This window comes from Oenanthe melanoleuca, chromosome 5 (assembly GCF_029582105.1).
Source record: "Oenanthe melanoleuca isolate GR-GAL-2019-014 chromosome 5, OMel1.0, whole genome shotgun sequence".
Taxonomy (NCBI): domain Eukaryota; kingdom Metazoa; phylum Chordata; class Aves; order Passeriformes; family Muscicapidae; genus Oenanthe; species Oenanthe melanoleuca.
Genome location: NC_079339.1, coordinates 11,363,362 through 11,378,081, shown reverse-complemented (window position 1 = coordinate 11,378,081; position 14,720 = coordinate 11,363,362). Strand labels below are relative to the sequence as shown.

The following is a 14,720-nucleotide window of genomic DNA, read 5'->3' as shown; positions in this document are numbered from 1 at the left end:
ACCATTTTTCTCGTGTCTGCAGAGCACTGTGCCCACCACCGTGTTTGTGCAGCCCTGCTGCAGTGACGTGCAGAGGCTCCAGCACAGCCTCAGCTCTGCCAGGCTGGGCTTGGTGCTGAGCAGTGCGAGGGAGGGGAACGTGCCTTGGACCATTGGAAACCAGCACAGCACTGCTGCCACTGGCCCAGATAAAGGGCAGCAGGACAGTCAAAGCCCCTATTCAAACCCTTCCCAGTTTCAGGGTCATCTGAACCAGCACTTTGACTCCTTCCCACTGCAACTGTTTCTGTTCCCCATGGCTGTAGGTGCCCTCCCACCTCCCATGGCCCAGTTCAGAGCTCCACGTTCCAAATGCACCTCCAGCTTACAGGGTAAAGAACAACTCTTATTCCCTTCTGAACCAAATGAAACTCTGCACTGCTGGGAAATGAGCTGCTGAAAATTTGTCAGCTGCATGGTTCAGGCTGTTTCTGCTTGTAAATTAAAGGGTAGAATATTTGCTAATAGATTTCATATCAGTTATTCAGTTTTCATTGTTATTTGGCTGAAGTTTATTTGTATGGCTTTCTAAATCTCAGTGGTTTAAACAAAATAAGAAAGCTGTGTTTCATCACAGTTCCAATAACTGAGCATATTGCTTAGCCTTAGAATTTTATTAGATCACTATTCTTCCTGTTCTCAAGCTCACTGTCAAAATATTAAAACTTGGTTCTCTTCTAAAGTAAAAACATTTTCTACAGGGGGTTTGTTGTTTCTCTTTCTCACAAATTCATTAAGAGCTCATAAATGTTCTCACTATTACTTCTGAGCAGTGGGCAAGTACTTTTGGCAGGAAAATCCCACTCAGAAGTCCAGTGTGGAGTGTCTTACTGCCTTGAGCCCTGCTCAGCTGCCAGGAGATCTCCTGCAGCAGAGGAGAGAGGTCTCAGCCCAGGCAGTGGGGAGAGGCTAGGACATGCTGAGACCATTCAGTTTAACTCACACCACTGGCTTCTTGCTGCTCTAACAAAGTCCCTGACAGCTGCTCTGGCTGGAAAAACTGGGATATGTTTTAGCCCAGGCCACCTCATAACTGATGAGGCAACAGAATTTTTTTATTATAAAATAAAAATGAAAAAAAGCCTTGGCTTCCTGCTTTAGGCATACATAACTGACTCTCCTTTTCAAGCTGGTCTCACTCCTTCCTCCTCAGGGCCCTCAAATAAAACTTGCATGCCCAAATATGCACAAAACAGCATCCACTAACCTTCCAAACCATGCACAAATGTCCCAAAAATTGTGAACAATCAGCAACCACTTCTGGACCTGCTGCCTTCCCTGTTCCTGTGTACTACATGTGAACCCCTTTAATTAAAGTGCAGCCTTTCACCTGCAATTGAAATGCAGCCATCCACAAGGGAAACAAGCAGCTTTTCTATCACTCACAGCAATACTGTGCACAGATTAAGCAAGGAAAGAGATGAGAAAATACTGTGTCATAAATGTGCTAAGACAATGGCAATCACACAAAAATTAGTGGGAAAATTGCACACATTATTGTTTCAAGTAAGATCAAAACCTCATTGCTTTACAGCAGCACAGAGAGCTGAAGGGGCATCTTTTGATTTGCAAGTTATTGCATTCTTCAAAGTTCTCTCCAATCAAAAACTCAGGGTATGTAATAAATCTGGTAGTCTTTATGTTTATATTCACATGAAATACATAAATGCAATTAATTATATTTTGTTTCTCTTACTGTAATAATTTTTTTAAGAAGACCAGGGCTCTGCTGTGGTGGATGCAGAGTTATCTCCCTCCCAAGGCTCTGTAACTAATGGTGAGGGAGTTGTTCAGTGTTGTCCTGCCCTATCTGCCCCTAGAGTCATCCACCTTGGATGTGAACACAGCTCTTCTGCATTAAAATTATAAAATAATTCATTGTCAGTGCAGGCAGACTGGATCACATCTGGATGAATGACCTGACAAACTTGGGCAGTGCCTACACAGAGCTGAGGACCACTGGTTAATCTGCATTTTTTTCTTATATTAGGAGTAGCAGAAGGATTGAATGAATAAGAATTAATTTAAAGTTCTATTGTTACATATCTGATAACACAAACAAAAAGCCTTACATTTGCATCCATGAAGGGATGTCTCTAAATGAGAGAAGTCCTGCACTGACATTGCCTCTCTGAACATGACCTCCCTAAATAGATGAGTTTTTCTCAAGACATGAGATTATCTTTGAAATTAAAAATTTACTGTGGAAAGGGAAGAGAATAAAGCACTCTAAGGACAAGCCAGCAAAGGAAAAAACTGCCAGCCCTACTCCAGCATTTACAGCAGAGCACTCCTTAACTCCAGCACTGGATGTATCTACATTCTTTTATTGAAGAATTCTGGAGGTGTCAATTCCTAAGGCAAAATATTTCTAGACTTCTGCCCAGCCCATAACCACATAATCCTTTCAAGGGAAACAAAGTATTTCAGTTGGATTTAGTAATGTGGACCAAGAATTAATTGCATTTTAAAATAAATAAATACATTTTATGTAAAACTGAATGAGCTTGGCTTGAATATGACTGATTTTGTTAGTGATCATAAATTTCAAGTTTTAAAGGCTGAAGCACAGGCACAAAGTCTTCCTTCAACTAAGATTTTTCTAGAAGTTTTCTTAGTTTCTAAGATCTTTCTTAGATTGCTTCTGCCTCGAGAGAAATGCAATAATAAAACACAAGACATGCATGTGAAACAGCTGAGCATGGACCTGTGTACATGATGGAGACAGGAAACAAACCCAAAACAATATTTCTACTAACCAACCCACCAGCTTACTTTGTTAAGAAATGTAAGCCATTATTTTATTTGATACTTAAAGAATTATAAACAATCCATCTGAAATGCTCCTGTGTCTCTAGTTGCATTAGTCCAGACTATGTGGTGCATCTCTATTGCCTTCACTGGAGGTAAAGTAACTCCACTAATTAAAATTCTGTCCTATTAACTGAATTTCTGAAGAAGGAAAAAGTTCTGAGCCACAAAGTTAGTGCAAACATGTCTCAGCATGTTAGGCTAATAGGGGTGACAAACTGTCAGTGACAGCAGGAATGTCCTCACACACTGCTGGGAAATAAAATCCAAAGCCTATATTTAGAGGTTTGTGGGTACTCAGTAAGAAGAAAGATCTAACTCATGATATCAGATTTTAGTTTTAACCAAGTAAGAGTGTATTTGGTTCAAAGATTCAAATGAATATATTTAGAAATGAGAAGTTTGCAACTTGGTGCTCATGGTGATTTGCAGATGTAATCCTCTGTTTGCACAAATCTCTGGTCTCTTGCTGTAGCACCCCCTGACATCAGCACCCCCAGTGCCAATAAATCATGATTGCTCAGCTGGAGAACACCCTCCACAAACATCCTCTGTGAGGACACCACTTTCCTGTGGAGATGGGTGGAAAGAGAGCAATCCACATCACAAAATCCAGTCTGTGACAAAACCCCTGTGATTCCAGTGGCATGGCTTTCCTCAGGCACATGGCCTCTGAGAGCTGTTTTTCTCAGACACAGTTCTTTGCCACAACTGGAATCAGGGTTGGTTTCTGCTTTGGCTATCTTCCCAAATCAAACTCTTAAGAGACACTAAATTTGAAAGATTTTTGTTCTAGCTCATCACAGCAATCCCTCTATATATTCTACCAAAGCCACCATGCTAGTAAAACATTTACCTGTAGCAAACTTAATTTTTGTTCACTGCAATTGTTTTTATAAAATGTTTTTGTGCTTTCAAAAGCTCTCTCCTATTCTCCAAGGTGTGACCCATACATAAGGCACACCCTGCAGCACAGAAAATTTTACAGGCAAAGAGAAATTCTGCCCTTTACAAATACACTGGAAGAAGTCTGCATCTCCAGTATCTGATGTTATTCATGCCTCAGGCAATAAACTCAGATAAAAAACTAAATCAATGGAATCCTCTAAAAACAAACCCTTTCTGTACTTCAGTTACTGTAGCAGGTGAGAAGGCCCAAGTGTATAGAATGCCTTGAGATGCAGAGTTAAGAGCTGGCATGTTAGCCTGAAGCAAAGACATTGAGAGTTATTTACAGAAGTTATGTAGCCACTCAGTTCTAAATATTTTTCAGCTCTGGATTGGTCCTTGTTGCATCTAGCATCTCAAACTGAGCTGCAATTTTAAGTTATAATAGTATATTAATATACAATTATTTTGTTGAGGATTTTTTTTGACTCCTTGTATCTGTTATACTACACAGCATACAAGTTTGAAAGCTGTATTTTGCTGACTAGAAGATGACTTCATAGACATAACTATTGGCTAGTTTTAATACAGTAGAGTGTAGAGGTGATTTTTGAGTCAAAGATAGTAGTGCCATTTCAATTACCTTTGTTTGCACTGGAGAAAACACAAGTTTTAGACAAATACCTAATAACAAATAGAGTTTCTGATAAAACACAAATACTCCAGATAAATATTAAATCATTAGCTAAGGGAAAGCAAGCCACATTGTAAGGAGAGAGAGCTACAAACACCATCATCCCTTTCTGTGACTTCTGTTCTCTGAAGGTTTCCTCAGAGTTACTATCCTTGTAACTATGGTGCAATCAAACTCATTTGATGCAAAAGGGTCATGGTTGTGCAGTAGCTGCAGTCATGCCATGGGCATTGTCCCCTGCTGAAGGATTAAAGTGATTTCACAGAGTTGCTTCCTGCCAGAATTGCTGAGAAGTCACTTCCAGCTGCACACAAGGTGCTTTCCTATCCTTCCATTCCTTGGCACTCACCTCAGTGACTCACAAGGAAGGATTAAAGTTGTACCCTGGAAGTTCACTGAAAGCCAGAGTATCCTTCTGTAAGCATAACAACCCTTCTGCAATTTCTCCAATTTGCTTCCTGTAACTGACTCTTGTTCCAAACAACATCAGAATGTTCCCACTGGCTTGGGCTAAAATACATTCCTGCTCCAAGGTTCAGTCACTGACCATGAGAGTTAGCAGGTGCCTGGAGAAGAGAACAAGAACGTGCAGTGCAGCTTAACCAGCTTAAGAGTCTGTTGGCTCACATTCTATTTCTGTGACTAAAAGGCTTTGGAACACTTTTCTTCCATGGATTTGTCTGATTGCAGCATCACATAACAGTAAGTTTCATGTTTTAAAAACATGCTGCTGAAAAGTGCCTTCTTTTCAACTGATCCTTGACCTGTTATCTTCTGGTTTCATTGGATATGTATTAGTTCTTAAATGGAAGGAATATTTTTTTTCCCTATTTATCATCTCTGTTCCATATATCATTTCAGATTCTCCTCTTCTCCTTCAACCCTTCCCTTTCTAGGATGCAGAGTCACAATCAATCTGCTCTTGTCTTGTAGTGAAAATGTTTCCTACCTTCAACCGCCCTTGTCATCATTCTCCAATTTTCCCATTCAGAGCACAGTCAAATTTTCTCTCCTACCACACAAAAATCTCAGTTTTTAACAAGTGGTAAATGAACTTCAGGCAACTTTAAAAAAAAATACATTAGCATGGTTATATTTAAAACACTTCACTTTCTTTAGAGCCAAGAGGTTTTTTCCCCTCTTGTGCTCACAGCAGAAAACCATGAATCCCATCACTATATTCTCAGGTGAAACTCACAGCTATCCTCCCACATAATGTCCTTGCACTGCTCTTTGTCTTTCCCTCATTTCCTGAAGTGCCATTCAAACAACTCTGGTCAAAAAATTACTCTGGTGATTCATGACAATTAATTCCCACTTTGGTGAGGGCAAAGGGAATTTTAGTTACTGCAAGAGTCTTAATGCCTGCAAAGCATACAGCTGTATGGATGTTTACATGGAGGCACCTTCTTTCCACTGAGGATTTTTATTATTAAAATTTAAATTCATGTTCTACAGGGATGTGATTCGCAGCCAAAGTAATTAGAAAGACTTCTAGAGACTTGGCTTCTGACCTATAAAGAATCACAAAATGTTGAACCAGCTGATATCACCATTTCCTTGAATTACACCTTGCATCTTAGAATCACTGAGGTTGGAAAAAACCTTTAAGATCATCAACTGAGCAATCTTGAAACAATAAACCCCACCAAAACTAAGACTGACAAGAAAATAGCTCTAAAAAATATATCTTAGCAACCAGTGTTATACCAATATCAACACTAACTGAAACTGTTACCACAGATTATAAAGTGCATTTACAGGTTTCCAAATGCCCAGTCAAATCCCACTCTGAACAGAGACATTGACTGTTCAGTTTAAGTGAATCTTGGAACATGTTTACAAGAAATTTTGCAAGCTTTAAACTTTTATGATGCCAGCACTTACAACACTGATTTACAGCCTGATTCAAATGAAGAATGCTCATGGCTGACTCAAGTAACATCCTCTTGCCAGGGTTCTCAGAGACAGGTGGAGATTACATAAGGCAAGAGAATGGATGGAGAACTGGTGCATGACCACCTATTCATCTCTTCACTTGTGCAAATGCAACTTAAAGATTTTCCTTAGCTTCAGGCCCTTATTTATACTTACAAAATCTTTTCCTGACAAATTCTGATTGAAACAGATGACAATGATAAGGAAAGACAGTTTATTTGACAGTTACTATCCAATAACTTACTATCCCACAGTACTTTCTAAGCTATTGAGAATGGAAACCATTTCGAAACAAAAGACTTGTCCAAATTTTGCCAAAGTCTGGACCCAAGTTCCCAGCACCAATCTGTCTGCACTGGTGGAAGGACAATAAACAACTTGAGAATTTTAGAGATCATTAGGGAACTGTTTTTATATCTATGTATGACTATCCCTCTAGAAATTCCTTAAGCCACTCTGGCCCCTCATTATTTTATCTTTGTACTATTTTGTACTAGGAGATGGCAAACACACAAACTGAGAAGTGTACAAGGATATGGAGCTTAACTCTGCTGAGCTCTACCACAGAATAATACACCTAATAAAAAAAACAGAATGGCTGCTGGTTGTCTGCATCAAAGCTCTTTGTGTTGGAATAGAGGTTGCTTGCCCTTGAACAGATATCTTGTTCCAATCACAGACCAACTTTAGCCAAAATCTACAAATCCTGCAGTTCTCCACTTACCTATCCAGAGTGTCCTGAGGCACTTTACTCCCTCCAGCTCTGCTGTTGACACTGCTGTTCTTGTTGGCAGTCATGGTCATTTCTGCTTTCTAGAAATGTGGATATCTGTGAGAAGAAAAGTCAGTTAAGCTTCAAGAGGCCCAAATGGCAATTAACTCCTTGAACAACTATGCTGTGTAAAGGCAGAACTCCAGGTTGCTTTTCATTCTATGAAATGCAATCAGTGTAGTCATGATTCTGAGAAACAAAACCCTACCTCTCTACTGCTGCTATTGCACATCCACAGCCAAATTTATCAGAGCCCAGTGCTATAAATGGAGACAACTTAAGAGAAGTAGGTATGTGCTTCAGGTGCTGGCCTGTCTGATGAACAGAGCTTGATCCAAATTCACAAAATATCACAGATTTAGTGTGGTTCTTCCATCCACCAGAGTATGTGGAGATGCCAGCAGCAGCACTGTGTGATACTTGCAAACACCACAGCTGTCACTGGAAGTTTGACCACACCACAGCTATCCCCAAGGAATAAAGAAGCTTTCTCACCTTTAAAGTGCAGCTCTATTATGGAAATATTTTCTAGTAGTGAAATTTATTCAATGATGGATTTTTGAATATAATTTTCAAACCTGCTTGTGATATAAAAATATCACAAGCAGTTTTCTCTACTGACCTCAGGATTTTTAAAGTAAAGCTGTCTTAGGCTATATTAGGTAATATAAAGAATCTTTATCAGTTCCTAGCTGTTTTTTTAGCAATTTGATATTATCCCAAAAGCAGTGAACTTCATTTCTGCCCTGTGTGTAAAGTTAGGCACCCAAAAGATGGGTCTCACTTCTGTGGCATTGCTGCACACTGGCAAAGAAACAGCCCAGTACCATGATTTATTCTGCCTTCATTCTGCTGGCTTTATAGCAATGTCATGCTGTGACTGGAGGGAGGACATGATGATGTGGATAAAGGCCAGGATGTCATCCAAGGGATGTAAAAGCAGGAATCCCTAATATTGTACCCCTCCATTGACTATATCCCATGTTTCTCCAGGGTAAAGCACAGCTCTTAGTGGCCATTTCCTTCTGTCATTGCAGTCCCTTGAGAAATATTTTGCAAAATGAGGGAGGAAATGTATTTTCATGTCATGATAAGATTCTTAAAATGCCAGCTGAGTCCCTTGAGAAGGAAAATGAACAGTATTTATTCCACCTGATGCTACAACAGTCATTTGTGAAGGATTCTGTGGCTCTGCTGGCACCAGTCTGGGTGGTTTCTGAGATGCTGCTTAGTTTATAAACTAAAATATCTACCATGGTTTACAGCACTGCCACCCAAGGTCTGACCAGAACTACCAATTTCTACGACCATTAACAGCACAGCTAATGCAAAAATAAGGAGTGTTGCAAAACTTCTTGTTTACTCAAACCCACAGGAAGTCCAGACTGCTTGAGAAGCCACTGTAATGTGATGCTGCAAAGCAAGCTGGGGACTGACAACACACAAAAATCCATGTACTAACAGACCTATCACAGTCAAAGGATATTTTCTAAACCACTTTATTCCAAGCAGTTCTGCCACAAACAAAGTCAGAAAATCTGCAGATTGCAGCTCCAGAGGCAGAGTCAATCATGCTGACCACAGACTCCAGGTCTACTTGTCCTTCTCTGCTGTTTTGTTTCAATTTTCCCAGATTAAGTAGAGATTCTTTTCCCCTGGTTGGTAACATTTTTTCTGTACTGAAGCTCCCTAAATTCCTCCAGTGTCTCATTGTTTTTGTTAGCATTACATTATCAAGATTACAGGACTGTTACAGAACTGCCTGTTCCGACTGGAAAAGGGATTGCTCGGGACAAAAAAGGAAGGCTGCTAATGCTGGCCAAGCTTTCTAGGACTGTACATTCCACAGAGAGTAAGCAGTTTTTTTTTCATGTTTTCCACTCACCAGTTCAATACTTTTACTGTCTTAAATCTAAATCACCTACTAGTGCTTAATGTGAGAAAAATATGAGAGATAAAGATGGCATAAGGAGAACAATAACCGTTAGCACACATGTGTAACATTAATTTTCCAAGGTTTGCTTTTCTGCTCAAGACAAAAATAAGCTGAAGAGATCCTCAAAAATATGGGATACTGATCTGATTTGTTAAAAAAAATATATATATAGTGTACTTTTATGCTGCTGTTTTTGAGACCCCATTATTCCCATACCCAAAATCTGATGGGGAGGGGAGGAGAAGAAAAGTATGTCAAAGCTTGATAAAAATAATTTTTGTCAACATTTAAAAGGAGTGATTATTTAAATCTTACATTTCAAAGCCACCTTAAATGTCAAGTAGAACAAAGTGGCTTGTTTTCAACTAAAGATAAATTGAGTTCCTAAAGACAATTTCTCAAGATACTTCAGATTTAGTGATATCAGCGTGTTCCTTCCCATGCAGTTGAGACTATGATAAATGTGGTGATATGCACTGACTTTTCTATTCAATTTGTCTTTAATGCTTATTTTGGTTAATATTTTACTGCAGGTGATGCTGGCATCATCCCAGCACATGCAGAGAAAATGCAAACAGTATGAACATGGCAGAAAAATATTCAGCCATTTACAGAGGTGCCTGGAAGCAAGGACTTATACCACCACAAAAAACTTGCCCACCAATCCACATCACTCCAAAACTAAAGGAAAAACATAAAACAGAGGCAAAGAAACAAGGAAAGAAAACCTAAATGAAACGTTGTGGTTATGTAGAAAGTTATTTTAGAACCTTGAAATGAATCTGACAGCCTGCAGGTTTATTGACTCTTTGTAGGGTCAGAATCACATCCCTTGGGCTTGGGTGAGAGCATTCCTCATTACAGTATTTGTAAACTATTCTTCACAAAGCAATGGAAACCAAAATCTCTCAAGTATTGTGACATACTGTTAAAAACAAATCCAAAAATAGTCAGTCACACAGATTCTGCATTGCCTCATAAACCATCTAACAAACCTGGTCTAAAAATGCAGAATTCTGTTTCATTTGTAAATGTAAATAATTCCTCTGAAACCCTTATTTAGCCATAATTTGTGCTTTGCTCCAGACATGGTTTCACTAATTTGATTAGGGTAGCTCTCAAACTGGCAATTTGATGAGCCCAAATGGTAGAATTGTTATATCAATTTTGCCTAAAACCTACACAGATCATTTACCAGGTTTAAAAAGTAAAGATGACAGACAAACATGAGAAATTATGTGATGGCAACATGGGATCTGTGGCTCATACCTGGCAAGGTTCAGCATCCTGACTAAAAAGGGCTGCTTCAAAGCTGGTGTTTCCCAACAGATCTCCATCATTGCAGGAAGCTCCAATGACAATATTCCTTATGGACCATCTTCCCCCCTTTTCATGGTATACTTACACTTTTCTGTGGCTTGGGGAATTTTATGGGGTGCTGAAAGCATTTTGGGCTAATGAACAGCACAGCATCATTGAATGCCTAATTCCATTAACAAGTGTTAGCAGGGGATGGGCCAATCCTCTGCTCCTCCCCTCTGCAGTTTAAAAGTATTCTTAATTTCCTAAAGCATCCCAAGACTTTGGAAGCACCCACTCTCAGTCCCACTGCTGAAAAAGTGGAAGATGTTTTTCACTAAAAGCTGTGAATGGGAGGGAGTTGAGGAGTGAGGCTTGAAGTAAGCACCTGAAAAGTCAAGGCAACCCAGAGTGCTTTGATTACTTCATAGCCTCTCAAGGTCTCAAGAAAACCTCCTGCTTTCTAATGCACAGTGCCCACCAGTTATCACATTCCAAGAACTGATTCCTTCCTCTTCTTCTGTGGAAGGTGAATATCATTGAACCCAGAAGAAGAATTTACATGTGGTATCTGATGACTTGAGAAGGGAGTCTTTCAATGTAGGTTCCCAAGCCCTCTCCTGGCATTACCACTAAAATGGCTTGAAATCTACTTGAGATCTTGAGTTCTGAAGCTTTTTCATGCAGATTATTTTTCCCCTGAAATTCCACTGATCTGGGATCTGGAAAATATGGGAAAATATTACTCCTTTGGTCTGCCCCACAGGGCAGAGACCTGGAGGCATAACAGGAAGTCATAACAGGAAAGAACTACAGGCTGCTAAAACAAACTCATGTTTTTGAAAAACTACTGTAAATACAAACTTTCATCAATGTATTTATAATAATTGATGATTCTACTTATTTTTCTCTTAACAATAGCTGCAACAGAATGGCTTTAGCCATTAAGAAGTTAGCTTAACATGTTATTTTATTTTCTGAGTGCTTTAAGGGAGCTTGCCCACAAGTCAAGAGGTGTAGTACAGCTGAACTCTTGTGTAGAAGTTACAGCCTGCTTTGTGGCAATTTGCCTACTCCCTTCCAGTAAAACAGATAATGATGTCCTTCCAGAACAACAGTCAGTTGTGATGAACTGGAAAGTCCAATAAAACGTTTAAAGATTCCTGCCTTGAGAGGGCGCCTGCAGAGACTCCTGAGAACACTGTGACCAGAACTACATACAGATATTCTCTGGATGGGGATTCACTCCACAGTCTCATCCAAAATTCCCATCCCTACAATCCACAGCCTGTTTCCAACCAAGTCAGCGACCAGACTCTCTGCTAAGCTTTCACAGCTAGGTGGCAACTCTACTTATAGCACAAACTTCCTATTAGAACCAGCAGGAGTAGTGAGCTTGGTTGCCATTGGCCCTTGCAATGCCAAAACCACTCTCTCAGCAGTTCAGTCCACACTGAATTGAACTTGAACTGACACTACTGGGAAACTGAAATTGCAGCACTTACTGGAGGAGAAAGAAGTACCTCCCCCAGGCAGGTGAAAAGCAGAGACTCTGCTTAAAGCAAAGACAGCTCTCAACTCACCCTTCACCCTCCTTTCCTGTTTTTCTGTCACCAAAAATGCTTTTCCCTTTTCTGATGTTCTTGGTCTTTCCTATTTTGTGCCTTTATTCTGTCTTACTTGCCCTACTTTATCTTCTTATTACTTCATTTATCTTCTCCCAAGCTATTCTTCCCCCCTCAATTGAAAATGGGCAATACCTCAATACCTGGTGGAGAGAACAGACTTCACTTGAAATACATGGCAGTCCAAACCTAATGCCTGAATTAGGCAAGAACTCAGTGCTCAGCTCCTCTATTACCCTTGGCAGTCCTAGGGCAATCCTTTGGAAGTCCTAGCTTCCAAATGGAAGAAAAATATGAAAACCAAGGAACACATTTAGAGAAGGAGGCATGAACAGAAAATATGTCTGCTATTGAATCAGAAATTGGTATTTCCCTGTGTAGGCTAAAGAAAAGGTTTGGGTTTTAAAAATACATTGACTATTTCAAGCTTAAATATCTTGATTTGAGGTACCAGGGTAGAAAGGGTCTACTTAGAAATTATTCCCAACATATATCACAATTCTTTGGTATTAGTCTTCCCTTGTTCTATCCCTTAATCCTTAGGATTTTTACATAAAAACAACCATTTGAGTCTCAGGAGCTCACCTGCTCCTGTTGCTTACTCCTCAGTGAAGTCATAATGCTCTAATAGCAACATCAACACCATTTGCACAATAATTAATTGCTTCTTGTGACACAAAAACAAGATTGTTAATTTACTAAGGAATGAGAGTTGGTTAGCTTTGAGGAACAAAGATTCTTTTTCATTAATATCTCGTGTCACAAAGAATATTATAAGAAAATAGACTGTCCTTTGGTATTTCCCACGGGGTGTGACCAGTCCCTAAAAACATCCCAATGCAATTCACAGAGTGAACAAACAAAGATGAAAGTCTTAGTAAGTCTTAGAAGAAACTTCCCAGTTGAGCTGACTGAACCCTCCTCACACCAAGGCTGGCTGACAAATTCTGCCAGACAGCTGAGAAGCAGACTGGCTTTGCAACTGCTGTAGGTTTTGATTTGTTAGAGCATCATCTGAGGCAAAACACAGGTCACAGCCATCCTGCAGAGCAAGCTGCTGCCCCCAGAGCTGTCAGCACACCTCCCTTCCTGCCATCAGGCACACGTGGCTTCCACTCAGAGCTCTGCTAGAGTGAGAATTGGAAAATTATTAGCAGGTATACCAGCCTTGCAAGTGTTTTAAGGATATGTGATGGGAAGAAGGGCAATCATCTTTGGACACCTCAGTAAGGTCAAAGCTGATATGTGGCAATAGCATGAATCTCCTTCTGGTTAGATCACTGTGTGTTAGTGACTGCCCTGAGCCAGTATCTCCCAGAAGCAGGTCCTATCTGTGAGACCCAAGCTGCCAGTGCTAATGCTTCCAGTGTAGAAATTATTCATTTGCATGGACTGTCTCAATATTATGATATAAAAGCACCCTGGGAGGATGAGGTATGGGCTGGAGACCTCATGGATGTGAGTAGAAAACACTGGCCAAAGCTGTCTTGGCTTGTACAAAATATGAGAACAACATTGGGTCTGTCTCTTCAGCTCTTGGCAGTTACCCAGGGAATCTGTAGAAGGCACACAAAAGATTTTAATTCCCCTAGAGAAGATCTTAATTCCCTGTATCCAAAGTACATCCAGAAGTGAACCTGGACACAGGCATTAGCAGCAACAAATGGGATGGCAAGTAAGTCCATTGTTTGTATTAGGGATTTGTGCAGGAACCTTTCAGGAAGGTATCTGTTTACATTTAGAAGTGATGTTCTTGCACTTAAAGCAACATCTGCAGGATGCAGAAGCTCTGAGCTGTGTTGGAGCTCTGACATGGATTTTAGTCTCAGTCTTAGGAAACCTGCTTCGAGGTAAGATCTGCAAATTCAGTGCTAGAGATTAAAGCCCACCACCCACACTCTGGCATCTGGCTGAATGGCCCATTTTCTCAAAGGTATTCCTATTTTTCCTACTACCTCAGGAATCTCTCCAAATATCACTGCTGTACCAGAGACAGAGGCTTAAAACTAGCCTGACTTGAGGCAATGAGCAGCTCTCTCATGCACAGTGCTTTTCTGATTCAGACTCCCTTCATGTCTATGAACACCTTGGCTACCACCTTCCTCTCCTTCAAACACTACAGGTTCCAAGCCAAAAGAAACAAACCCAAGTCCCCTGTACTCCCAGGATAAACTCCAATGAGGTACGAGCAGCCTGACTGAAAGGGTGAAGTCCATGCCCTGCCTAAGTTCCCACCCCAGACAACTAAGTAAAGAATTGTCAGAGAGAAGGATGGATCTAGCAAAATGAGTGAATCCCAGCCTCCCTCCTAGCAGCTGAAACAGAGGATGTATGCAAAAGAAGCAGAGAGGAGAGGTGAGATCCAGACAAACATCAGAAGAGTTCAAGACTGGTAGAGCAAAGTGAGGTGAAGGACAGCTAACATATTATGAGAAAAACACAAATGGGAAACAAGAAAGATAAAAGAGCAATAAGAAACTCCAGGTGGGAAGAGAAATGCAGCCCCCTTCTTCCCTTCCACACTGGGAACACATTCTGTTCCCCCACCAGAGAAAACAGCCCACCTTTCCTCACGCTCCAGGATATTTTCATTCCATGGCTAAAATCTTCCTCATGGAATAAATTTTGAATTTTTTTGAAGATACTTCGAGAAAAAATGGATCTGCAATACTGTGGTAACTTGACATGAGACTTCACTCAAAAGTGACAGAAATTCCT

At 40.3% G+C, this 14,720-nt stretch overlaps 1 protein-coding gene across 4 annotated transcripts in view; it reads right to left on the bottom strand.

Annotated features, from left to right (window-relative positions):
* The window catches only part of DENND2B (DENN domain containing 2B), a 149,767-nt gene that overhangs the window by 78,025 nt on the left and 57,022 nt on the right, over positions 1-14,720 (bottom strand). For all 4 annotated transcript variants that reach the window (XM_056492270.1, XM_056492268.1, XM_056492271.1 and 1 more), the window contains one exon: positions 7,095-7,199. In XM_056492270.1, coding sequence (XP_056348245.1) covers positions 7,095-7,174 — 80 coding nt within the window. In that variant the 5' untranslated portion in view covers positions 7,175-7,199. The remainder of the gene's footprint in view (positions 1-7,094; positions 7,200-14,720) is intronic.